At 38.6% G+C, this 25,469-nt stretch overlaps 1 protein-coding gene across 3 annotated transcripts in view; it reads left to right on the top strand.

The window, feature by feature from the left end:
• NCKAP5 (NCK associated protein 5) overlaps window positions 1-25,469 on the top strand; it is a 768,214-nt gene that overhangs the window by 665,006 nt on the left and 77,739 nt on the right. For all 3 annotated transcript variants that reach the window (XM_078682016.1, XM_078682017.1, XM_078682018.1), the window contains exons 10-14: window positions 5,313-5,504; window positions 7,164-10,981; window positions 12,871-13,048; window positions 15,704-15,782; window positions 25,133-25,444. In XM_078682016.1, coding sequence (XP_078538142.1) covers window positions 5,313-5,504; window positions 7,164-10,981; window positions 12,871-13,048; window positions 15,704-15,782; window positions 25,133-25,444 — 4,579 coding nt within the window. The remainder of the gene's footprint in view (window positions 1-5,312; window positions 5,505-7,163; window positions 10,982-12,870; window positions 13,049-15,703; window positions 15,783-25,132; window positions 25,445-25,469) is intronic.

The following is a 25,469-nucleotide window of genomic DNA, read 5'->3' as shown; positions in this document are numbered from 1 at the left end:
ATCCAAAGACAACTGTGCAGCAGTGCGATATGTTTAATTATTTCAAAAGAATTGTTTGTGTTTGACCATTGAATGGATATTAATAATTACATGCGGGCAGCTGCTAAATGAGTTCTAGTGATGTGGCGCGTAGGCGCATCAGAAGATGAATGCGCGGAGCACTTCTGATGGCTGTATAAAGCTTTAATATTTTTTTTCCTGTTATCTGTTCTTCATTACTCTCTCCCTCAAAGCTAGCATTTAGTCACAGTCAGCTGAAATTGCATTTGTAGAAGGGTGATAACTACAGAAGTACTAAAGGCAGCTGCAAAGTGTCAATAAATTGCATAAGCAGGGGGTTTCAGCTGTCTCAGGGTGACATAAAGATGGATGGCCCTACACCCAGGAGTTTCTTAGACAAAGCTTTGGACTAGATAGCAAACAGAATTATCCTATAATGGAGAGATTCCATTCTCGCTGGACATTCTGATGGGGACACTAAATTAATTTACCTTGTCCAGCGCACAGCGCCTCATCTGTTATATTCGGGAGCTGTAATGCAGTTGTCAGGAAAGGCTAGTGCCGTTATAGCTCTTCTTGCGGCAGCTTCCCGCACTGTGTATTTGGCGACACTGGATATGCGTCAAAAACCTGACACAAAACTTCATTAAGAATGGCTTACCTCTTACCATGGGCCATACCAATATAGAATGGTGTGTTTAGAAGTTCAAGGTTAGTAGTTATCTTCATGTAGTTCTGATGCCAGATTACATTATGCTCTGGTGCTTGTAATGTGCACCTAGAAGATACAGCTTTTGGTGTCTATGCGTTTCTTGTTATTTTTATGTGTTTTACTTAGTACCAACATCCTACCTTATTCAACTTCTCAGAGGTTTGAGTAACCTTACCAAATAGAATTACAAAAAAAAATATCAGGGTGTGTTAAACAGATACAACGTCACAAACACAGGTGAAACTTTATAATGTGTTAAATTAGGTTCTAAATCACATTTGTTTTAAAACCATGTAACATCAAGATGCATTTCTGCGTGTTTCCTGGATGCTTTTTTGGCATAATTGCATTGAATAGTTTTTGTGGTGAAACAGTTTAGTTTTTGTGACTCTCAGTAACATCCATATAGTCACTTATTTTGACATGTCATTGACTCACTTGCTTCCCTCACATCCTTTTCACTTGATGAAATTTCCAGACACTAAAGTTGCTTCTCTCAACTGGATTCCCAAGTCGCATTTGGTGCAGGCAAATTTGTAACTTTGGGACCGTGGTCCACCATCTCCTGCTGCAGCCAAAGTCTATGTTCAACCTGTTTGGTATCATTTTATAAATTTCCAAGTGATTGACTGCAAGTCATAATATCCTATTTCTTCTTACCAGACAGAACTAGTATTTATTTACCTATTAAGTCTTTAGTTGACTACCAAACATTATGAAGTTTGACGCTCCTGGGTTTGGTAAGTCAAGATGCATTAGATCACAATCACAACTTTCCCTTCTAATGCTGGTTGGGCAGAAATCAATCAATCTCCAATACTATAATGATTGAGATCAATTATGATATTCATTGATTATTCAAGACTCAGTACATAATATGTATTTGGCATTTTTTCAGCATCAAAATAGGTTTTTCATCTGTCCCAATCACATTTTTGGAGCCGGTAAACTTATACTAACTCCTAAAATAAGGTCTTAACACAATGCCAATTATGTGTTTGGAAGGGACGGGTTGTAAGCATCGCTTTGAAATACGAAATCGATATGAGATGCTTCAGTGTTTTGTGACTGAAATCTGATTACTAAACATTGTAAAATTACCAACTCCTGAGTTATGGAGGTAAGTCATTTGCAAATAGAAATGGGTCCCACCCCATCCCCCTTACAAATGTTAAAATAAATAGGTTTGTTCAGGAGTATTCATTGTTCTCTGGGACCACAGCCCACTCTAAAAAAACTTGAAAAAAAATGTATTTAAAGGCGATCACTTACATGGGCGAATGCTTCCGGAAGAAGACCACAATTCCTGTGATACCAACCAATTGTATTGAGTCCCAATTTGTGATATTTTTTTCATTACTGTTCAGGAGGAAGGCTTAATTACGACCCATTTTTTGAAATTGTTATTATTAGTCTTTATTGTGTATGGTTAATAAAACCGTTACAATATAAAAAGATACACACCATCTAAAATTATGTAAAATCACAGGCATAGATCTAAATTCAGACTACAAATAAAAGGTTGCAGCCAATCTGATATGAACAACTTGATAAAAATGAAATAATTTACTACAGCTTTAAAAATTGGCCCATACATTTAACAAAATGGCACTTAGCCTAATATTTTGACCTTTTAAAATCTGAATCTTGGCCTGCCTGCACAACCTTATGGTAAGTTGATTTAAACATTTCCATAGCAAATTCCTGCGACACCAGCACAACTGGGCATATACATGCAATGTGCAAAATAGTTTCTTCGTTAAAACCGCAAAGTCTGTAATTTGCATCATTTCATGTTGCATTCCATCTTGGGACAAATTCTTTTGTAGGAAAGTTACCCATCATGTATGAAAGTAACTTCAGAGGAAGAGATAAGTTAGTTTTGAGACGTTGTTGGAACCAAGGAAAAACCTCAAAATTTAAAACAATCCAAACGTAATATTTTCGGCCATGGTATCCTTGTCGCCCCGTTGTGAACCCTTTTTGAACTTTTGCTAGCCGTGCATCTAAAGACTGCAGGCAAAATTGTTGAGGCCCTCAAATTGTTAAGGCCCTGTTGGCTTAATGAAGGTTTCGGCCACGAGTTATCGGGTCTAGAGTGCAAAATTTCTTCCCATAATTGGTATTCCAACGCATTCCTTGGAGACTTTTTCATCCTTTTGCAGGATTTGATGAATGCACCTTGTCAAGCTAGTTGTTGTGATGCAAGGCCAAACTAGGTGTACCTGAGCTGGTGTAGTGCTACTAGGCAGACCAAGCAGTTGTTGGTATATGGAAACTTGCAAAGAGCCCAATAATGTTGCATCCTTTGCTCTGCAGATTTCTGATGGGGTCCAGTGAGGGGCTGCTTAGTATATTTTTTTTTGCAAAGCTGCAAATGCAAAGAATAACAGGCTGGCCGTGGGCTTGATTGCTTGCATATATGCCTTACAGGAACCCTGATTATCAAAAGTGATACCTAAATAAGGATATTTTGTGACAGTTTCCAACTTTGTGCCTAAATAACAAGTTGCAGACTTTGTAAAACAACTTCTAAACGTCAAAAATGTGTTTTGATAGAGGCTGCAAAGGCACTTATCATTTTCTGAAGATCAGCCCAGGTCTTGCTTAGCAGCACAATAACATCTGCATATTGAAGTCTTGAAATTGAATGAAAGTTTAGATGAGGAGGATTGAAGGTGGGTTCAGTGAGCGAGTAATTCAAGTCACTGGTGTACAGATTAAATAACAATGGAGCCAACATGCATACCTGGTCTGAATATTCTTAGTTAGGTAGCTCCATCGCCCAACTTAACATTGACCCATGTGTCTGTATAACATCTCAATTGTTCCGAAGGAGAAATGACGATATATTCCATCGTTTAAGCTTTCCCCACAGCCTTTGCCTTGGTACCTTCAAAAGGAAGATTTAAAATATACAAAAAATGCGTGGAGAGGACGTTTTTCAGCACACAGCTTCTCTATCAGGATGGCTAGGGTGAACAATTCTGAACTCGTACAGCATCCATTTTAGAATCCCATTCATTCTGATAAAATTTATCTGCTGTGCATATGACTGTTGGTCCTTCAGTAAAAGCGAGGCAAAACAGTTTGGCTCTATGCCTATTAAGGCAATTGCCCTGTAGTTGGCTATGTTTCCTGGTTCGCAATTTTTTAAGATAGGATGCAGAATAGTACCTCTCCAGAACTCAGATATGGCATTCAAAAAAAGACAATAAATAAACAAAGTAGTCAGAACATTTGCCCATAAAACGACATCTTTTTGAAAAAGGGCTACAAGCATACCATTTGGACCAGGAGCATTATTTTGTATTGACTTCATGATAACCCTACATATTTACTTATCATTAATAGTAATACCAGGTTTTTTCTCCACGTTGATGTTGAAGTTAGGATCTTCAACAGATGCATCTAATCTATCATTGCTGTATAATCGTCTAACATAATTAAACAAGACTTTCTCAGTAATACTGAAATTATTTGCTTGTTTATTACCAATAGTCCACGTTATATTTTGAGCAGCAAGTTTTGCCTCCCAAATTACTTTTTGTAAGAAAATCTTAAGTCTTGAATTCACGAAAGCTGAGCCTGTCTCCCTGTTAGAGGGAGCTTGCTTAGTCTTATTTTCTTCATGTTCAATATCCTTTTTTGGAAGTTCAAATATTTAGAGAACCACTGACTCTGCTTTGAACGCAGGATTATACTTGAAATGCTTGTGTTGTATAGCTTACCAAAAATTTCCAGTAAAGAATTTGCAAAGTTAGGCCAAATTTCAGGGTTATTTGACTCCACTTGGGATCTACCAAATCACCTTTCAGTACACACAATGTGTTTAAACACTCAGTCGATTATAACATTATTTGATTTTAAATGGAGCCATGCCACAATAATCTTTTCAAATTAAATACATATGAATTACCAATTCTGAGGAGGTATTCTCAATGTGAAAGATCCTGCGATCTAATTGTGATCTGCTTTGGAAAATGATCCCTCTGAATGCCGACTTCAATCATGAAGAATCTTACTTCATATGTTTACACTTGTTAGAATGTTATCTATGCAGGATCTTGTAAGTGAGATAACTTGAATAGGTGCTGCAGGTTGATCATCTTTAAATCGACTGTTTAGTATTCTCATATCCACTGAAATTAGCCAGTTTACCTATATGATCTTTTTGCTTAATTAGTAAGGGTTAATCAGCAGAAGATATATTCCACAACTGGTTTTGAGTTATTACAAATTCTGACTCTTCAAACTCAGACAATAAATTAAAATAAAATCATGAGTTATGAGCCAAATATTAGCACACAGATCTGTTTGTACACAGGTCAATTTGTACAATTCTTTTCCAATTCATATTGTGACTAGTGTTTTTACAACCAGTGTTTTATACAGTTGTCTTTAGATGTCTTGCACTGTTTTATGAGGCTAATGTAATTTTGTGTGAGACAAAACTACATTATTATTGTGTCTGTCCTGACTCTTGGTAAATTTCTATTTTATAGGTGCATTGCAAAGTGCTCATACGTTATTTCCTACAATTTGAAGCAGCCAGTCTATGTGTTTGGTTTTTAAAGCTAAGCTTGTTTGTGTTCAACAGGAATGGCAGCAGCATTTGACATCTGGAATACCCGCCATTAAATGCCATAGTCAGCTACACACCACAGGACCAAGCCGGGTATATCCGCGGAGCAGCTGTAGCAGTAGTGAACTTTCCCTCTCAAGTGCCTGCAGTGAATACTCCAGTGGCTCCTCCTGCACATGGAATGATGGAAGAACGTGCAGCAAATTGGTAGATTCAATTTTCTTTTATAAAGAGTACTGCAATCTATCCCTTTTCCTAAAAGCGGCACTTCATCTGTAGAGCAACCTAAAAAGAGATCAGCGACTGTTGTTCATATTATGAAGACTGTCCTAAAGTGCCATGCAAGCCTCAAATTCTGCTATATGAAGTGTATTGTAGCGTGCATGGGACTGAAAAATGTTAGATTACAGAATCCAAATTCCCAGCAAAAGTGTGGATTAGATTAATGTACATTGTGGATTGTACTATTATTATCTTCTTCCTTGTACATAGTAAATCAATATGGGAAGATTTTGTCTCAAGACAGTCTTACTTTTCAACTTGCACATGACCTTCATTCGGAAATTCCCTTTGCCGCATTCCAATGTTTTTGCCCAAGAACATGTTATGTCAAAGTCCTGAAAATTGTCTAATTAAAACCTTTGTATTATTGTGCCTTTTGCGTAAAAAGGAGTGCATGGACATGTATATACGTTAGGCGGTGGTTATGACCTACATTTCCCGATAGTTACTAGGATTTATCCAGTAATGTTTCAGTGCGGAAAATACTCCAAAAATTATAATATAAATACTGCATGTTTAGAGACTTTTCCAAAAGATGAGGTCATGGGAAAATTCCTGATTTTTATGGCCAAAGTTGATCAGGGGTGACGGGTGCAGGCCTGATATAGGTAGTAGGGTTCATCACATGATAATATGAAAAAAGTGTGTCTTCTCTAAGGGTGAATTTCTGCAACCCCTATGGGGAGTTACTGCCAGAAGCCTATTCAACAACAAGTATTTGAAGTATGGAAAAAGTTTACCAGTGTTCTATGTGCGCTCATTACACAGCGCCTAAAGATGGATTAGACTAACAATGTTTGTTCTCATTCACTCTCTCCGTATTACTTTTTTACTTGGTATTGATGGAGCACATTCTTTCCTTACTTAAAAAGGACAGCAGTGCATAGGAATAATATACATCCTAACTGAATGGCAATTGTATTGAATACTTCATTTTAAAATGCTACCTACTAATCCTACACGTCTGCAAAGTCTCTGTTCCCTTCAGCAAGAGAATTCCTTATTATTTATGTATTTTGTGTACGTGTGATTTTTTGCAAGTGTAGAATGTGCGAAGCTAGCACTTTAGCTCTCAAACAAAAGGATTACATAAGAACTCCCTAATGTTGTTGTTTTTTGCAAATCCTGACAACGGCGATGGTTAATTATCATACATGCATTTTAGAACTGCAAGAAAGAATTACCCATTTCAGAAAATTATTCACATTAAAAACCACCGGTTTGTATTTTAGATAAACTAGAAAGGAAGATTTGCACGTATGAAACTAATGCTATAGCTTTTTTTTAAATTTAAAATGTGCATTGAAGTAGTATTTTTGTAAACATTTTGTGTGCACATTTTGCTCAAACCACAATAATGATTATGAAAAACATGCTGTAGGTTAAATGGCGTATCTTCACTACATAGACTGTGATGTATAGCGATGCACACTATTCATTGCACTCCCCAACTGCAATAAGTTACTCCTGACAGTGACACAGTGATGGGGGAGGCATTGGGAGTCATTGCTGTTGTAGCATATAGTTAATGCTGAATGGTGGTAATGTGCTATTTTTATTTATTATAGCATGTTCTTTTCACAGCAGTCATCCGTGAGCTGGGATAAAAGAATAAACCTTCCCTCATCTGTCCCAAGAAACTTCTCCAATCCCGCAGCAGAACTACCTCCAACTCGGATCAAAGAGTGCCACATCTTAGAAGGTCTGAAGAAGTTGCAGAAAAGGAAAGGGCTACTGGAACCCCACTCGCTCATGTCGAAATGGGGCGACAAAGATTGCATGGACTCCAACGAAGGAATTTACTCCCCCGGAACAAAATGCAGTAGCCACATGGAACCATCTGCTTGCAATAAGCTAAAAGAAAAGAGCGACAATTGTGCAGGGCACAAAAAAGCATTTGCCTATGATTCCGATTCTCACGATGACGCGGATGACGAGTCTTCGAACTTAGCACTTCTGCATAGAGGACCAAACAAAGACTGTAGACTGCACTGCAACAAACTAAGCCACAGTATTTCTGATAGCCTGTTTGGGTGGGAACCTAATGAAAAACATTTAATAGAAAGAGATTCCTTCTTTAATTCGAAGGATCGACCTGAGAAACTGACTAGTTTTGCAAATGACTTTCAGGCAGAGGTGAACTCATGCACAAGGACCCGATTACCGCTGATGCAGATTGAGCAAAGCCTTGCGAATTTGGATTTTAATCTGCTACTTTCAGACACTGATGACAATGAGGTCTTAGATGAATTGCACATAGAAAGTAGTGATGAGAAAAGCCCCTCAGATGAACCATTAAGTCCCTTCACTGGAATGCATACACAAAACACTGACACAGCTGCAGGGAACGAAATATCTCAATTTGCATCTTCTAGTATAGAGGGAAATCAAGGACCCTCTCCCTCAGATATGAATCCAAAGACATGTAATTTTGTCAAGCAACAACAAGTCATAAAAAAGACTTCCTCTGAAGAGTGCATTACAGTAATATTTGATGCGGAGGATGGAGAGCCCATTGAGTTCTGTTCTCATCAAACCGGGGTTGTCACCGTTACTACAAATGAAATTTCATTAAGCCGGCAGCAACCTAGCCCCGTTGTTCAGTGCGCTGAACTTTTACCTCATTTAGTGACTAGGTTGCAGAACGACTCTGAATCACTAACTTACGCTGTTTTGGAAACGCCTTCAGGTGAAAATGAAAACAACAGTCTTAATGGAACAAAGGGAAGCAGCATTGCTTTTGTTTCCACTACAGTTTCTGAAACTGTGAGCCCTGTAAGGTCACTGCCACCAAGTCCCCATCAACAACTCTTAACACCTGCTTACAGTATTTCCTGCAAAACATCACAATCAATCTCCTTTGTGCCAGCAGGAGGTCATCAAAACCAGAACAACTCAAAAATACACAGCAAAGGAACATGTGTACCTCCTCAGACACTTAAATTAACTGATAAAGCAGTAACAAATGCTCCTCCTGTAACCATGTCTGCAGTGTCAGAAAAATCACCTTCATCCCCGCCAGTAAAACTGACACGTTTCTTGAAAGCTTCCAGTTCACCTTCTAATGTTGACTCAAAAAGTGAACTGGACAATCCAAAGTCTTCAGCAAACCTTTTCCTAGTGTCTAAAATTCCAAGTCAGATTAGTTGGACAAAAGATCAAAACAGCAACGTTGCAGGCTCTCTGTTAAATGCACACTCTGTTTTACAGCCCGTCGAGTACAGAGAACCTCCAACAAGTGATAAACATGTTGAGGTGGTCCAACAAGAGACTTGTGTACAATCACCCCCACCTCCTCCCCCTGGCCGATCCGTTTCATTGTTGATAAAGCAACATCAGGTACATTCATCCCCTTTATCCATGAAGCCAGTTCTCAACATTCCATGTGAGGTAGGGAAGACTGCACCTAAATCATTACATTTGAAAGGATCCTCAACTCAGGTCTCTTTCCCAAATGACAAGTCACCCAAAAAGTTGCCAGAGGCCGTGAAAACTGATTCAGCTCACATGAACACCAAATCTCCTGCACCTCCAAAATGTAATCTTCAGCAGCCTCAAAGGTCACAAGGTGTATGTCAAACTCCACCAAAGGTTTGTGTATCAAAAACTCCTACTAGGACCTGTCATCAACCCATTCGCTCTAACATTCAGGATACATCATACTCAGGGTTAAGGACTAGCAGCAGTAATCCAGCAACTTCCATACCACCAGATACAGATTCCCCACAAATTGCAATCTCTTGCAAAAAAGGAAAGGCAAGTGACAGTGGAGTACCTCAGCAGGACAAATTTCAGTGCGGTATTCTTGCATCTACGCATGGTTACTCACCAAGGACTAGTGAATCTTCCCAAACTCAGGCCAATAATCCCCAATTACCTACATCATCGTCTTGCAACACTGATATGAATGCTCTTCCAAATTATCACTGCAAAGCCCTGAAGACTCGACTTCCAGTTGGGATGAAAGTTCTTGTAAAATCGCCCCAGCTGAACAGAAAAAGTTGCACTGTTCCGGGAAAGCAAGAAAAAGATACCATTAATACAGCATCAAAGGGGGGGATTACATCAGGTAAGTCCAAATCTCAGAAATCCACGTTTGCAGCTGCCGATGGATGTGAATCTGCTGAACCAGAAACTGTTAAATCAGAGGTACATATTACAAGTATCATTAACCTTGTGGACAAAGTAGAGCCTGCATCCTCTCCTGTGTTAGAGAGTATTGGTTCTCTGCTAGATCCGGCAGACGGATTTGAAAACTATATAGTGAGGAGATCAAATTCTTCAATAACCAAGCCATACCTAAAACCCGCTCTTGGTATGAATGGAGCAAAAGCTCGCAGTCAAAGTTTTAGTGTCAATGTTGCAGAGAAGTCCCCCACATCTGTATGTGAAGCTTCCGGAAAAATACGGACCCACATAATTACTAACACTGCCGACAGGGGAAATTCCTTATCCCGGCAAAACTCAGTTGTTGAAGCAGCCGCAACAAGGATGACACCAGAATGCTCAACCCCGACTTCAAAGGTACCAGAAATTTCATATTCGAGGCAAGGGTCTCATATGAGCATGAGCAGTTCAGGAAGCCAACATGCCAGCCCAAGCAAACTGCCTTGCAGAACTCCACCAAAACCAGATTTGTTGCACAGCTTCGCCAAGTGTGAAGGACTGAGGTCTCCTATTCGGATTGTTGCACAGAGCATATCTGACAGTGGCAAACTATGTTATAATGATTTGAAACCTGCACAGATGGAAACAAGGAACATACACAAAAAGCTGAATTCAGTATCATCTCCACCAAGTTGCTCCTCTTTGTATAAAGTACAAAATACAGACAAGCTAGAGAGTCCAACAACACATGATGCAAAAATGGTACAAAGGGAAGTGGTTTCAGTGAAATCCTCAAAGCCTAAAAATGCTGAAGGTGTGGCCGTCATTCAGCCTACAATTGAAGAAAAGGTTATGTTGGGCATCCAAGAAAATGTACAAAAAGGACAGATTCAAGTGAAATCTACTCCCACAGATCAAAAGCAGAAAACAGTTCCCTCCATCGCTAGCTGGTTTGGGTTCCGTAGAAGTAAGCTCCCATCTCTCAACACTAAAAAACCAGATGCTGCTAAGGCAAAAGTTGAAAAAAAGGACGCAAAGTCTGGAATAGGGTTTGGGAATAAGCAAATGAAGGTAGAGAAAAAGAAAGACAAGAACAAAACTGAGCTGCAGTGTGAAGTTGAAAACAAAACCAACAAGAAATCGGAGAGCAGCGAAACAGAAAGGGCTCTAAAAATGAGCATCAGCAAGAGGACTTCCCAAGACATGTCAGGTCCAATGAGATGTGAGCAAAACACGGACACCATCACTACAACCTGCTCAGCCAAAGACATTTTCATGAAGGAACTGTTAAACAGGTAACTATGGAAATACTTGAAATTAATTTCCTTCTTGCAGAAACACTTATGAATTATTTGTAATCTGAACATATTAGGCCTCGTTCTGAGTGCTTCAGTAATTTAGGAGGTAATACTGCACCAGGTAAATAGCGACACACCGCTGCTGAATTTACCAAGTGCAATATAACCCACTTATTGGTCCTCTACAGCTTGAAATGAGGCTTACTGCATGGAATCTGAGTTTGCACCTGTGATTACATCATGTTTTCGCCCTTTCCAACCATTGTTTTCATCAGGCTACTTTTGCTAAGTCTTTCCTTACAATTGCAGAAGTGTGGTAATTTCTTCAAAACTCAGAATACCAATTTAAGACACTACTGAAAATGAAGGCCATTATTTTCTCTTTGTGGTACTATATAGGGAGATTGAAATCTAGTAAATTGTGAGACGAAGATGTAGCTCTTTATGAAGTGGCACTTTAAAGAACACAGTAGCGCCTCTTTGGTATCATTTGAACACTTGATAAAACAATTGCAGGTTATGGGTGAATAGAAAGTATAGGACCAATGCACTTAAAAGTATTCAAATGAAAATGAACTCTTTTAAAAAATATATATATTTGGCTCTCATTCTCAGTGGTATGCATTATTAAATCGAGTTATTTCTTTACAGTCATACTTAATTCCTTATATAATGAGTGATAAAGATTAGGTGACACCATCTGTCAAGGTCATACAAGTGTCTACATGTTCAACATTTCTGTTGCTTCATTGGCCGTGCTTTCCCTGATTAATCCAATCTGAGCTATATGGTAATTGTTAAATGTTGTGTGATGTTTTTAGTAGGCTTCTAATAGAGTTAGTTTTTTCCTTTAGCTAAACCGATAGTGAGTGCTAGGGTTGACGAATGTATACTTCTGCAATATGAGATTTCATTCTGTACTTAAAGCCATGACTAAGAGCACCGAATGAAATACAGTGACAGTTGGATTTTGTTTATATATTAGATAAAGATATCAAAGTTGGGCTTGAAAAATTAACAGAATCAATCCCTCCGTAAGCCAGCAAGTGTTTTCTTTTCATTGTATTTTGTGTTTTTTCAAACTGTACACATACATATCAATGCATGAATATAAGTATTTAGGTGAAGTTCATTCACAAGCCTTTTTCCCCATTGGCGAGGCTAGTAAATCTCCCAGTTTTGCTGTTTCTAAAGTTATTTCACATGTACCTACTATACTTTTTGAATGGTTGACCTTGAGGCAAAGGTCAATTGTCAATATTATGTGCAGTGAATAGGGCTGTTGATACTACTTAGCATGTTTCTACTCTATCTGATAAAAAATGGTGACTTCCAATCGTAGCCTCTACTTTTCTCATACGTTGACCCCCATTTCTAGGGAGTCAAAATGGAGCATAGCCTATTTGGGCTTTGCTTCTGTGGCAAATGACCAAATTATGATAGGGGTACCTGGGCTACTGCTGACATAATTTTAAAACAAGTAAGAGCAAAAGCCCGACTGTGGGCAGCCCCCATTGTTTACATTCTCCTGTTGCAGGCTGTCTGCACAATGTCCCACTGATGGTAGAGGCCCCATTTGATGCATACAAAATGCATAGAAAATGCGATCAAAGAGACACAGAGCAGTCCTTGTGTACCCTCTTTCAGCTGACCCCCTCGCAGTCCAGATAGAGGCATATATCATTTATATGTGGAAGACTAGAGTAATCCACAACCCAAAATTGCAAGTGACAGATTTGATCAAAGCTAGTTAGAAGCATTTATCACTCAAAGGTCTGGAGACAGAAAGATACCAAGAGGTTACTTTAAGCATTAAAGGACTAGGAAAGTGAAGTGCTTGAAGAAGGGCAATGTAATTTATCAGCGGAATCGCTTTCTACCTGCAGAGTTGATAAGAAAGCAGCTCAGCAGACAGAAAGTGGATCAAATAATGTTTCCTACAGGAGTGTGTCGAAGGGCAGCTCCCAGGGCTCCTCTCTTCCCGGCAACTCTATCAGCACTCAAGGAAACCACAAGAAAAACAGCAAAACGAAAGATGATATGGAAATACAGAATGAGACCATGGTAAGTTCTTTAGTGCACTAAAGCATTGTTTAAGTGTTGCCATGTTCTGAAGCTGGTAATAAATTATTTACGTAGTGTGTGGGGCAGATCTATAATTATTGCTGGATAAGTGGATAATCTTTGTTTTATTTTTTACAAAACTCTCTGTTGATAATAAATAATATATATATATATATGAATATGTGTGTATACATATATATAAAATATATTATATATTTATATATATTATATATATATATATATATATATATATATATATATATATATATATATATATATATATATATATATATATATATATATATATATGTATATGTTTGGGCCGCTTCATTAAAAACACAATTAACCATTATTAAATCTCCTTGTGTTAAAATGTTTCTCAGCTACATCGCTGACAACTGTCTTAGGTCATTTTTTTCGGTACTGTAAGCTTATTTTTTACCAGGTCGTTTTTGATGATTTCCAAATTGAGGCCTTAGAAAATAGAATACTATCTTAGCATCAAGGAATGCTGAATCGTGTTGTCTTAAAATGCTTATTGTGCTATATTTTTAATTGGATCCTAATATAGCAATTGTTTCAGAGAAGGAGACGGCCACGTACCCTATTTTTCAGGAAAACACTGTCATAGCCATCACACCGTTGCATCTAACTGAAGTTAATCACATAATTTAGAGGTCGAAATAGCAAAAATTCCAGAATGGTTTATTTATCCCTATTTCCATGTACATACATCTATATAATACACACATGTACAAAAATTCAAAATGTAACTAAAAGGTCAGGTTAACAAATATTCACTCAATATCTAGCTTGTCTACTTCTTGTTTGTATTTTATATATTATTCCACATATATCGCACACAATAGACTCAACAAACGTAGCCCGGAAGCCTGCAGTTAGGAAAAGTATTAACACATTCATCCTTATATGTTTTAAACATCTCCAGCATAACAATTTATTTTGCATCTCAAAATATTTACTTTCAAATTACACATAATTTTATGTGTCAAATGTCTATGAATGATGAGAAAATAATCTCGCAATTTTGGATTATGTAATTTAACTCTAATAGAGGATTTTAGCTGATTTTTCAAAAGGTTGCAGAATTTTCAAATTTTGGATACTGTTTATTTTGTTTTTAAAATATCATATAGAACACCTAAATCAAAAGGCCACTTAATCGCTTTTCTAATCCCTACGTAAAAATAATGTTGTCAGGACTTTTGTGTCCTTGCACGTTATTTGCACACATTTCATTTTTGCAAAAGGAGATGCGCCCTGCATTATGAAGCCTCATATTATGAGTATGTGGGGGGACCTTGTTGTGTCCTTGGAAGGAAAGAGAGAGAATGAAAGTCTGGAAATGTGCAATATGCAGGAAATTCAATCCAGCTGATCTAGAACGTTGATAGCCCAGCCGAGCCCCTTATCAGGGACACTCCATTTAACTATGCTCCATTTAATATGGTCGTGACAGCTCAGGGTGTATCTTCCCTGTACAGAATGGAGAGAAAAAAACCTGCACATTGCTGCAGTCACTGTATTAACATTTTCATTATTTTATACCGCAGTCACTCATTGTGCTTTTGTCCCGCTTACAATTTCTTTACAAATTTAAATTTAAGAACGGCTAAGATTTTGCACTCTATTGTCAAGAAACACGTAATTTTGTTAGATATGATTGAACATGAAGGCATTTTTGTATAAATTTCCCCAAAGGTCTTTCACTACAGAGTTAGAATTGCATCCATAAGTATATTTGGCTGCTCAAAGACTTTGCAGGCATTCCACTTTTCTCTCCACCCATGTAGGTCAAGCTTCATACTTATCTTCACAAATGTATTCATGGCATTCATGTTGCATTTGATTAACACGCAATAAACAGTACCTACTAAAGAGAGCACATTCTCAACACATTTAACATAACCACAGGAATGTGCAGTTTGGGATGAGCACACATTCAAAATAATTTACAGTTTGTTACAATGAAATTGTAAAACAGTAAAATGAAACAAACATAAATGCTCATGAGTTCTGAAAGTGGAAAGTGTTATTTAAAGTTTTATCCTTGGATGCCTACCACAAATACTTTATAAGCATTTGGATTATACAGTAATTGCCTTTTCATAACAGGTAGAATTTTAAAGTGAAGTCTTGCTTTTTTATACTAAAAGGACTGCATTTTCGATTTTTTTATGTGCTGCTTGTAATTTTTTTAATTACAGTTTCTCATTTTACTTCATCATATTAAGAGGCATATGAAGGATTAACCAGGACTTCACTGCTCAGGGTGGTTTAACTGTGTTTAAAAAGAAAGGTTATTCCATAAGGATATTTCCAATGACAATATGAATTAGTGCAGTTAACTAAATATCTAGAACTACTCATACAAACATAATGATAGAAATGTATGGTAAGGTGGGGAAATTCAGTCTCTGACAACACTGCAGAACACAATTTAATAGGTGGATGTATAATGTCAAGCGCAAATTGAAGAAAACACTATTTTTCTCGTTTAATAATGTGGCTGGTCACATCAACATATGCATATATTAAGTTATCCAATACCATGTTATGCAGACCTTCTTCTGTGCTTGAAGCAATATATTTTATTGTAGTCTATGTTTTTATTTGTCTTTTTGTTCTGTGCAGACCAATACGTTCACAGGCACCATGTGCAATGACCAAGAAGATACCTTTGCAGACTCTGGATGCCAGAACCACATCATAGGTATAATTGCCTTTGCAACTTGAGAAAGATTACTATTGTTTACCTTATAAAAACATTTTCCCTGATGGTAATTGACCACCTCTTGTTTCAATAGAATCAATACTAAAAATGAAGGACAGTTTCCCAATGTGAATTAAACCTTGCTATACTCAGTGGTTAATTCAGTAGTATTCCTCCTTAGCACCAACTAAGCTAAAGCAATTGCAGTAGAATTAATTTTGTACATTTTCTTCCAAGTGCTATCTAACATACATATGATGTGGTTATGGTCCCTCATCTATGAACCTAGACCCATGAAACCATTGCAGCTGCCTGTATGCCTTGCAAAAATTAATGACATAACATACCTTTTATGCTAAGAAATATATAAACAATGTGATCAAATATAATGTTAATATTCCATTTATCATCTGCATGATTTAGTGTTGTTTATTTTTCAGTTGTTTCAGAATTTGTAATATTACAACTTGCCTGTGTAATGTTTGTCTTTCTGTAAGTTTCTGCTTTGATGAAAGAAAAATGAAGGGAGAAATAAGTAGGAGAGCAAGGTGCATATTAACAATAAAATATAGTGCTGATGTGTGTGTTCCTACAGAATAAAGTGCGGCACAAAATCTGAAAAATAAACGAATCTGATTGTACAAGGGAATATATTTTCCTTTGGTCGAATAAGAAATAGATGTTCCCTGAAAATCTGTGCGTTATCTCAATCTGATTGACTGACCCAACTGAACATTTTTGTTGAGGACACAATTACACATTATGAGGTGTTGGTTAAGAACATGTTCTGGGTATAAGGAGGCCGGGAGGGCTTTCCCAGTCTCTAAAGGGGATAAGGGTGTGTCCATGAAGGGCTTATGCAGACCACCAAAACGGATATAAGTACTCACATTACAATGCAGGATATGCAGGTTCTACTGAGAATCCACAAATCCAAGGAGCAGCCATTTTGTGTTTGTTAAAGGGACCTGCAAATACCTCAAAATGATGTTTAAACCAAACATACTGGGTGAATGTCTCACTGGGCAGAGTGAAGATCCACTTACTACATATAATATGCAGTGGGATCCCACAGGATTAGATACTGGTCTCCAACATTGAAAAAACATACAATTGCACCCTGGAATCTGCAGGTTGGACAATTTATTTGCAAATCTAAAGAGCTGCCATTTTGAACGTGTGCTCTTTGGATTTATGGATGATCTGCAAATGTGTGTGCTAAATAATTTCAGCATACAAACTTGAGGAGGATGTACATGGTTATTTTTACTTTTAAAATGTGCACGTGACGGTTGGGCAGGGGGCCTGGCCACTGCCAGACCCTGCTTTCAACTCCTGCTGCACATGACCAAAGGAGGCCCACAGTGAGGCATGTCCACATGGGGACTGAGCACATAGGCCTGCCTCTGTGCTCAACCTTTACAGTGCACAGACAAAGGATATGTGCAATGGGTTAGGTGCACAAGAATGCTGAGTCAAGGACCTGGCCACAAGCCAGAACATGTACTCAGCCCCTGTGCAACACAACCAAATCACTGAATACACTTAAGTTATAGTTATCTCTACCGAAATGTGTTTATTAAATAATCCCTTCGAAAACACACCTAGATTGACATTATGCTTACATCTTAAACATAAAAAAGACTTACATTTACCGTGCCAACAATAACTCACACTCCTGCCAAGAACAGCTCATGTCCTCACAAGACATCATTAATGACTACTCACATGGCATGATTGATGGCTACACTGACTTAACTGATATCATTGATGACACTGCACATGACATCATACATTTTGTTGCTACAGTTAGCTTTACCCATTGTAAAAGTATTCCTCCTGTTATATAGAATTTAATTTTGAAATTCTTTTTGTGACCTAATCTTGCTGCCTAGCTTGAGTTATATATAGAAGTACCTAGTTTATCCACTCAAATATGATCTTGAGCTGGATGGATTGTCTCTGACAGTATTTAGCCTTACTATGAACATCTTTGAGTACACATCACATTAAAATCTCCCCTTCAGTTTGTTACTTATGTCCTAAAGCTGTCACCAATGATTATTTCCAGCTTGTCTAATCCATCTGCTAAGTAGTTGGCTCATTGTGCCTCGCCACGCGAGCTTCTGCATGAGCATCAGTAAAATGAGACGAAAGTGATCTTCAGTGATGTTGTGATTGGGCAACGAACACATTCCAGTACTAAGGTTACAACCCTCAAAACTAGAGCATGAAGAATGGCAACTGTTTAATTGATCGTCTCCTCTTCAAACCCAATGAAATTGCCGAAAGTGGTATAACCTATAGGAGATAATATTAACTATATACCAAAAAGCTACTGTCAACTAAACCAGGGACCACCAGTCAACTAAACCAGGGACCACCAATCCCAAAGACAATGTGAGCAAGCAAAACAGTCCCAGGTGTCATCTCCTTAAAAGACATTTTGTTCATTGGGTCATAAGGGCCCGCAGTGTTGAATCTCCTTTTATTTGAAGCAGCACAATATGCCAAAAGGATCGAGTACTGATTGATGCAAGAAGCCGCAATACCTAGGGAAATAAAAGTGAAAAGCTTTGAAGCCAGGGTCGCTAAAACTGGGTCACTTTTCGCAATGTCAGTCTTGAATCCCAAAGATTGTCTACGAGATTCATTGTGAAGCTGTCCAGGCTCATTTTGTCAAGTTGGTGTTGCCTTCTGTTATTATTGATGAATACAAACGTTTGTGGTTGTTTTTGGCTTCAGGTAGCTCTGAACAGCTTGGCTTGGACGGCAGTGAGGTTGTGTTTGTGGTTAGTATTGTCAGGGCTCGATGTTTACCTTTGGGTGATGCTAAATATCATCATTGCATTATTGGATGCTAATGTCTAAAGTCAACGGCACCAAATGAGAATTTAAGAAGGATATATAGTTTTGCGAAATTGTGTTAGAATAATCAAATATTCAGATTTTAAGTATTTCCAATGTAAAAAGAGGGTGATGCAAAATACTTTCAGGATATTGTCAGCTTCAGACAGATTGCTCATATGTATTTAGAATGTTGCTTACCAATCAACAGACTGAATCCCCTACAAAATAAAGCGTAATCATCAGTTTGCAATAATTGGCTCTTCACAAGCCTGGCATGAAAGTGTACATGTTATCAGTGTTGTATCTGTTTCTGAAGAATATAGTGATCTGAAGGGATGCGGATAGATTAATGGCTCTACATTTACTGAGTAATGGGAAAACTTGATGTAAATACTTCATTGCACAAAATGATGATGGCTGAAAAAAGAATAGTGCGTGTTTTCTGTTTGCATTGTTAAATACACAATTATTTTAGGGACATTATCCTTCTTTGCTATCCTGCAGCATTTAAAGGGTTTGCTTTCAAAAATTAATTTTAAGGCAAGTATACATTATAAAGAAATATAATGGTATTTAAATATATTTCGCACTTCTTCCTTGCACATTTTAGAGTGTCACCTCTGCAAAAACGGTTCTGATCTGTGTAAGTGAACCAGCTTTTTGTCTTCACTTCTCTAGTTTTAACACTTTTTTCATTTAATTTGCTGTATAAGAAAAGGCTCAATACAATCTTTTAATAGCTTTATGCCCTCAGGAAGCAAAGAACAAGTATAAAGTCCTTCCTGACACCGAATTCATTACCATGCCTCTTTTGCTTTTTCCCTTTTCTTTTATTGTAAGTTCCAGCCAATGTAGTATAAGGTGAGGCATCCTAGATATATATGAACACTATTCGCATGTTAACTCCACTTACGAGGTCAATCAGTGACAACAGATGCACACTTACTTTTACCTCGCCTTTCCTTACAGTCAACCATATAGTAAAGTGTTTTACTTGGTATTTTGAATAATTATTTCCATGTTTGAAAAAGCTATTTATTAAAAACTGTGTGCCCCAAAATAAACATGTAATATAAAAAATGCATAATGGTTAACAGATTTAATATGGTCCTGTTTTCTCCTCTGTGGATTGTGATGACAGTTGCATCCCATGTGACCTTTGGGTTTGTTTTTTATATAGGAATTTATAACAAAGGTCCTCAATATGCACATATGCGTAATAAATATAAAGCATATTGATGCCATGCCATTGGAAATAAAAGTGAGTCAATAATGCGTTATCTGTCACAGGTGTAGTAATGAAAACAGATTGAGACATTAATACAATGCAAAGCTGAAATCCATGTTCTTACCACACTACAAACTAGTTGGATCTAATGGCCTTATTACGAATCTGGCGGTCCAAGGACCATCAGACTCAGGTAGGTCCGGCAGTGGCAGTCGAAAGACTGCCCTATTATGGCCAAGGCAGTCAGGCCATTCTGGGACAACCGTAACCACCAGGGATCAGAGATTTTCATACCACAATATGCTTGGCGGGCTGCTGCGGCCCGACTAGCATATTACGAGTTTCCTCACCGGCACACTTTTCATGGTGCTGTGACTGCCATGGAAAGTGTGGCGGTGAGGAAGGAACTGGGGCCCTAAAGGGCCGCCTAGTGCCTCATGCCATTTGGATGTATGCATGGGGACACAAAATGCGCCCCCCTGTGTGCATGCATACCATTAACTGCACTGCATGGACTGCTGCAGTCCATGTCGCGCAGGTACTGCCTTTGACATTCCCACTGCAGTGCCTATTTCATAGGCAACACCATGGGAGCAGCCTGCCAGACAGGAGAAAACTCCTAATCTGCCTGGTGATTCAAACTTGGGTTTTTCTGTGCGGGAGCTAGGCGGTCCCTCTCCTGCACCGCCAAACTCATAATGAGGCCATAAGACTTAATCTGAATCTTCACTTCTTCACACTATCAGCCTATGCAAAGTGACTGGCCTCTGGTTTCGCTTAAAAACCTTTGTACTAATGCACATGAAAAAACGTCATGGTGTAAACCATATATTCAGATAGGCAAAGAGTAATATGCTATTCAATATAGTTTTTGAGGTAGATAGGGCAAAGCATGACTCACTCATGGCATATATATATATATATATATATATATATATATATATATATATATATATATATACATATATATATATATATATATTTTTTTTTTTTACGGGCAAAGATGCACAGCACTCCGGAGTAGAAGTTTTAAACTTGTTTATTCAAAATGACCCAACCAACGCGTTTCAGCCTCCACGGCTTTGCTCACCGTGAGCAAAGCCGTGGAGGCTGAAACGCGTTGGTTGGGTCGTTTTGAATAAACAAGTTTAAAACTTCTACTCCGGAGTGCTGTGCATCTTTGCCCGTAAAATTAAATTGGAGCCAGGATCCGGCTCCCACGCCAAGCACCCACTGTCAGAGCGCGCTGTAAGCAGGATCACGTTGTGGATATATATATATATATATATATATATATATATATATATATATATATATATATATATATATATATCTCAAATAGGGATGGAGTGGGCAGGGATTCCTAATCGCATGCTGCCATTAATGTGCAGCACACAATTATTGATGCTGACCCTTGCTACAGACAACAAAACATTAAAATATTCCAATACTTTCCCATCAGACATGCCAGCTATACCCATGGCTTGTTAGCCAATGCATTAGGAAAAAATTACAGTAAATTGAATCGTAAGTCACAATCTTTATAAAATCATTCTGGTAATAGAACCCCTGAAAGCCCTCCTAGTTAGCAACAGATTCACTTGCAACTTTCTCTTGCTGTGTTCAATACTGGAGTGTCTCTTTTTTAAACGAATCTTTATTAGGGATTTTAAATTACATTAAAAAATCCCTTTTACTATGAGAAGGAGGAGGGATGGATCATAATATAAGGCATGCAATTTAACAGCAGAGACAGTCTGCATACTCAGTTGCCACAGTATAGATTAGCTGCAGAAAATAGACTGAATCTCATTGAGAGTGAAAGGCATATTTAGTCCAATATAAGATACAGCAGTGAACAGTATAAAAGGGAACTTCAAATGTAGACTGCCGATCCCACAGGCAAGGAGGCAGAGATTGATAATGGTGGTGCTAAGGCAGATGAGCGGGCAAGGTATCGTCATTCAGTGCAAGCAGGAGAACAATTAAGTTTCTGCTCTAACCAGCTGAGGGAAAGGTAAAAAGGAGAGGCATTAGGTACAGTGGTGTGGGTGAAGCTGGGACCTGATTGCAAAAGTGTCTGGCAGGTTCTTTCTGAGAGCTCTGTAATGTCTAATACCCAGACCATTTCCCCACCAGGGTCCTGGGGTTCAGCAAGCCTAGGAAATATGTGCTGAAATTAAGGCATCTTTAGTTCGTCCCAGTCATGGACGATTGGGCACCTAGACATGCCTCTAGTTTCTTCTGTTCGCTCATCTTTACTCTCAACCTCAGCCCATTTTAAGGTGACTCATATGGAACGGCAGCCACTGGAGGGTCGCGTGGGCTACGTTTTGCCTCCCAGCTGACCAGCGCAGCTCTGTGAATTTTGAGTACTATTACCTGGCTTACTAGCACCAATGGGCCTTCTTTCGGGTCACTTCCTGGAAGTAACCTGCACTAACGGACACTCACTCCCTGCACGTTGGTAATGTACACCATGATCTACTCTGGGGTCCTAACCTTAGATGTAGTTTTCCTTGGGTATTACATGTGACGCTGAGCTACTTTGCAAAAAGCCTTCTAATCACAAAACATGTTACGTCCTACATCTTGCTATCCCCTGGCCTGGTTTGCCTAAGCTTCTAGGTCGCCTTACATCTGGTGATCTGAAGCATTGGGAATATATGGTTCAGGATTGCTGACTCCCCTCTTTTGACATACTTAAAGAGTGTCTTGAGTCTTGGTTAACACCCTCCAGGTTAAATAGCACATTACTAAGGCAGAATCCATGACAAACTGTCAGATTCAGACATTATTTGTGATGGGAAATGGTAGGAGGTGAATCAGCGGGCTATATACGGCCCTTCATCGACTTTTATAACCATCGCTACAGTCTCTGCACGATGCATGGAGGCAGAAATAGGAAGAGCACTGCATGACAGGGTTTGGGGAGCAACAACTGTATCCACTACTATATCTCACAATGCCAAGTTTAAATATATACAATTTAACATTCTACATTACACCTACTTCTGATAAAATCAATAACATTTTCCTGATGCTAACATCGCCTCCCATGAATGCACTGTACCCTCAGTAGGCCTCCAACACATGCTATAGAACTATCCATCTTTAGCAGTCTGAGGTGTTTGATAAGCCATCCCTTGGCTAGCCTACAAGAAAAGATGAAAGGCCTGCTCTTTGGGATCACAAAAGGTCTGAAAAGGGGGTGAAGTAGCTTCCCACTTCTTTGGTCTTGCTCTACTCAACACCAAACAGTCAATTGCTATGAAAAGGGGAAATTCTCTAATAAGGAGGATGGGGAGGTTAGCAAGATAATATAGGAGCCAAGGCAATATCACTATTCTGGATAAGACGATGCATCCCATGATCAAGAGTTGGAGATTTCTCAAAAATGGACACTTTTTGGGGAGTCTGTTGAGAGGGTCTCGATCAACATAATAGATCTTGATCCCCAGGTAATGGAAGGAGCGCTCTCTCATTTGATTGGACTGCCACCCAGATCCTGACAAGCCAAAGCATTGTTGGAGTGTAACCAGAATAGGCACATTTTAGACCTGTTAACCTGCAACTGTGAAATGTGGAACTCCTTAAGGGTTTGAACCTTGCTAGAGGATCACCCATGCTGTCTCTAATATAGAATATGATATCTTTGTTGTATAGGGTGACCGCTTGGGTTCTGTTAACTAGTGGGATGCCCCAGGCTCCGGCCTCCAATCTTAGTGTGATGACTACTGGCTCCATGGTAAGCACAAAGAGGAGGGGGATGGGGCAACTCATCCATTTTGACCCCGACAGTAGGGTCCATTTAGAGAAGCCTCACCACCGGTATGGTACGCTACCCTAAGCCAAATTAGGCGAGCACTTTAAACAAGTACTCCCAATCCAGGGTGTCAAACTCCTTTTCCAGGTCAAGGACCAAGCAAGGTGATGAAGACTGCTCTAAAGGAGCCACTTTTATAATTATGTACAGTGTCCTAATATTCACAGACTTTCTCCTCCCGGGCACAAAACCATTTTGATCTGGGTCGGTCAGGTTAGGAAGTGTTCACATTATATGGCACTATACTGCTATCGGCCTGTATGAAGATGGGCCAGAAGTGTCACAACCCGGTGTAGGTATCAATATTATCGGGGCCTCCCTGAAGGATGGTGGTCTGTCCGTTAATATCGAAATCAGACACTTTGGCCTGATTACGTTCTTTGCTCATGAGATACTTAGGCACAAACGTGATGGATAGTCCGTCCACCATATTACAAGTTACATAGGATATAATTAAAATATTATTTGGCGGAAGGGTTATGTCCGTCACATTCGTGCCGTATTAACCCTGTCTGCCAAGATCGTATTCAGCCCTAAGTCTTTTCGCACATCCAACAGATATCCTCATTCTATTGCATAATGGGATGGGTAAAATTTGCTATCTGCCTATTATTATTATTGAGTCATTGTATCTTCAATACCTACATGATCATTGGAATAGCATGCTCCTCTGGAGTTTCTTAATATTTTAATGGTAATCAACATGTGGCTTTGTAAATCCTTCTGGTCACTGCGTAGTGACTTACAATTCTGTGCTAAAGTCATGGCAACCAATTCCTAATAGTAATACTAGATCTACATTAAATATGTCTTGGAGTGGATTGTGTAAAAGAATGCTGGCTAGGTTATTCAACTATCCAATGAAGATTATATATGAACGGAAGTTAAATTGCACTTTGTGACACATTAGGACAGCACTGATGTTATATTGGTGCCTGTCTAAAACATCCATAATGCATCAACTTACAAAAATATGATATAGTTGTTCTTAGAAATAAATAGCTCACTCAATATGCAGGATGCTGTAGATATATTCAATAACCTATACTAAATTTCATCTTGACTTTGAGCACCTTGGTTTCATGTTGAATCCTGTATTTGTCATTGTATAGCTATTCTTCCCATATGATATAAATAACTACTTTCAAATAGCCAACGTTTGAGGTTGGAAAGAGAATATTGTAGAAGATGATCTCTTATGAATCAGTTGTCAATAAATTGTGACTCAGTGTAGATTACCTGTCAGAAGCCTCTGAACAAGTGATTTGTAAATTCCAATTTCAATACATTTAGAAACAGTGCTAACATTTGACACTAAGCAGCAGTTCTTGAAATCTTACATTTTATATTTTTTTATCTTCTTGCACTGCCGCTGGCTCTTATGTTGTATTTTAAGTAGAGTTACTCTTCTATGCTCACCTATCTTACATTGTACTTGTGTCTTAGAGTCAAGCTGTCTGATGCGAACACTGGACAGTGGAATAGGAACCTTTCCTCTCCCTGACTCTGGAAACCGAGCAGCTGGACGGCACCCTTCAAAACAAGAGCAACCCCTAGACACTGAAGTCTTCATACCTTTGCTGGATGCGCTTTCAAATCTTTCTTCAAAAGTCAAAACCCTTGAGAGAGAAGTGCCTTTAGTTGACAGAAGTCATGAATCAGATGATAGTAATATAAGCCATTCCCTTTCGGATTCTGTTATGACTGCCAAAAGTGTACAGCCGTTTCTAAGTCGCCTTCCAAAGCCAACCTCCTCAGGTAAGCGTCAATTATAAACTCCTTA

This window comes from Lissotriton helveticus, chromosome 3_1 (genome assembly GCF_964261635.1).
Source record: "Lissotriton helveticus chromosome 3_1, aLisHel1.1, whole genome shotgun sequence".
NCBI lineage: Eukaryota > Metazoa > Chordata > Amphibia > Caudata > Salamandridae > Lissotriton > Lissotriton helveticus.
Note: the sequence above shows the minus strand (reverse complement) of the source record. Positions and strands in the feature narration are given on the sequence as shown.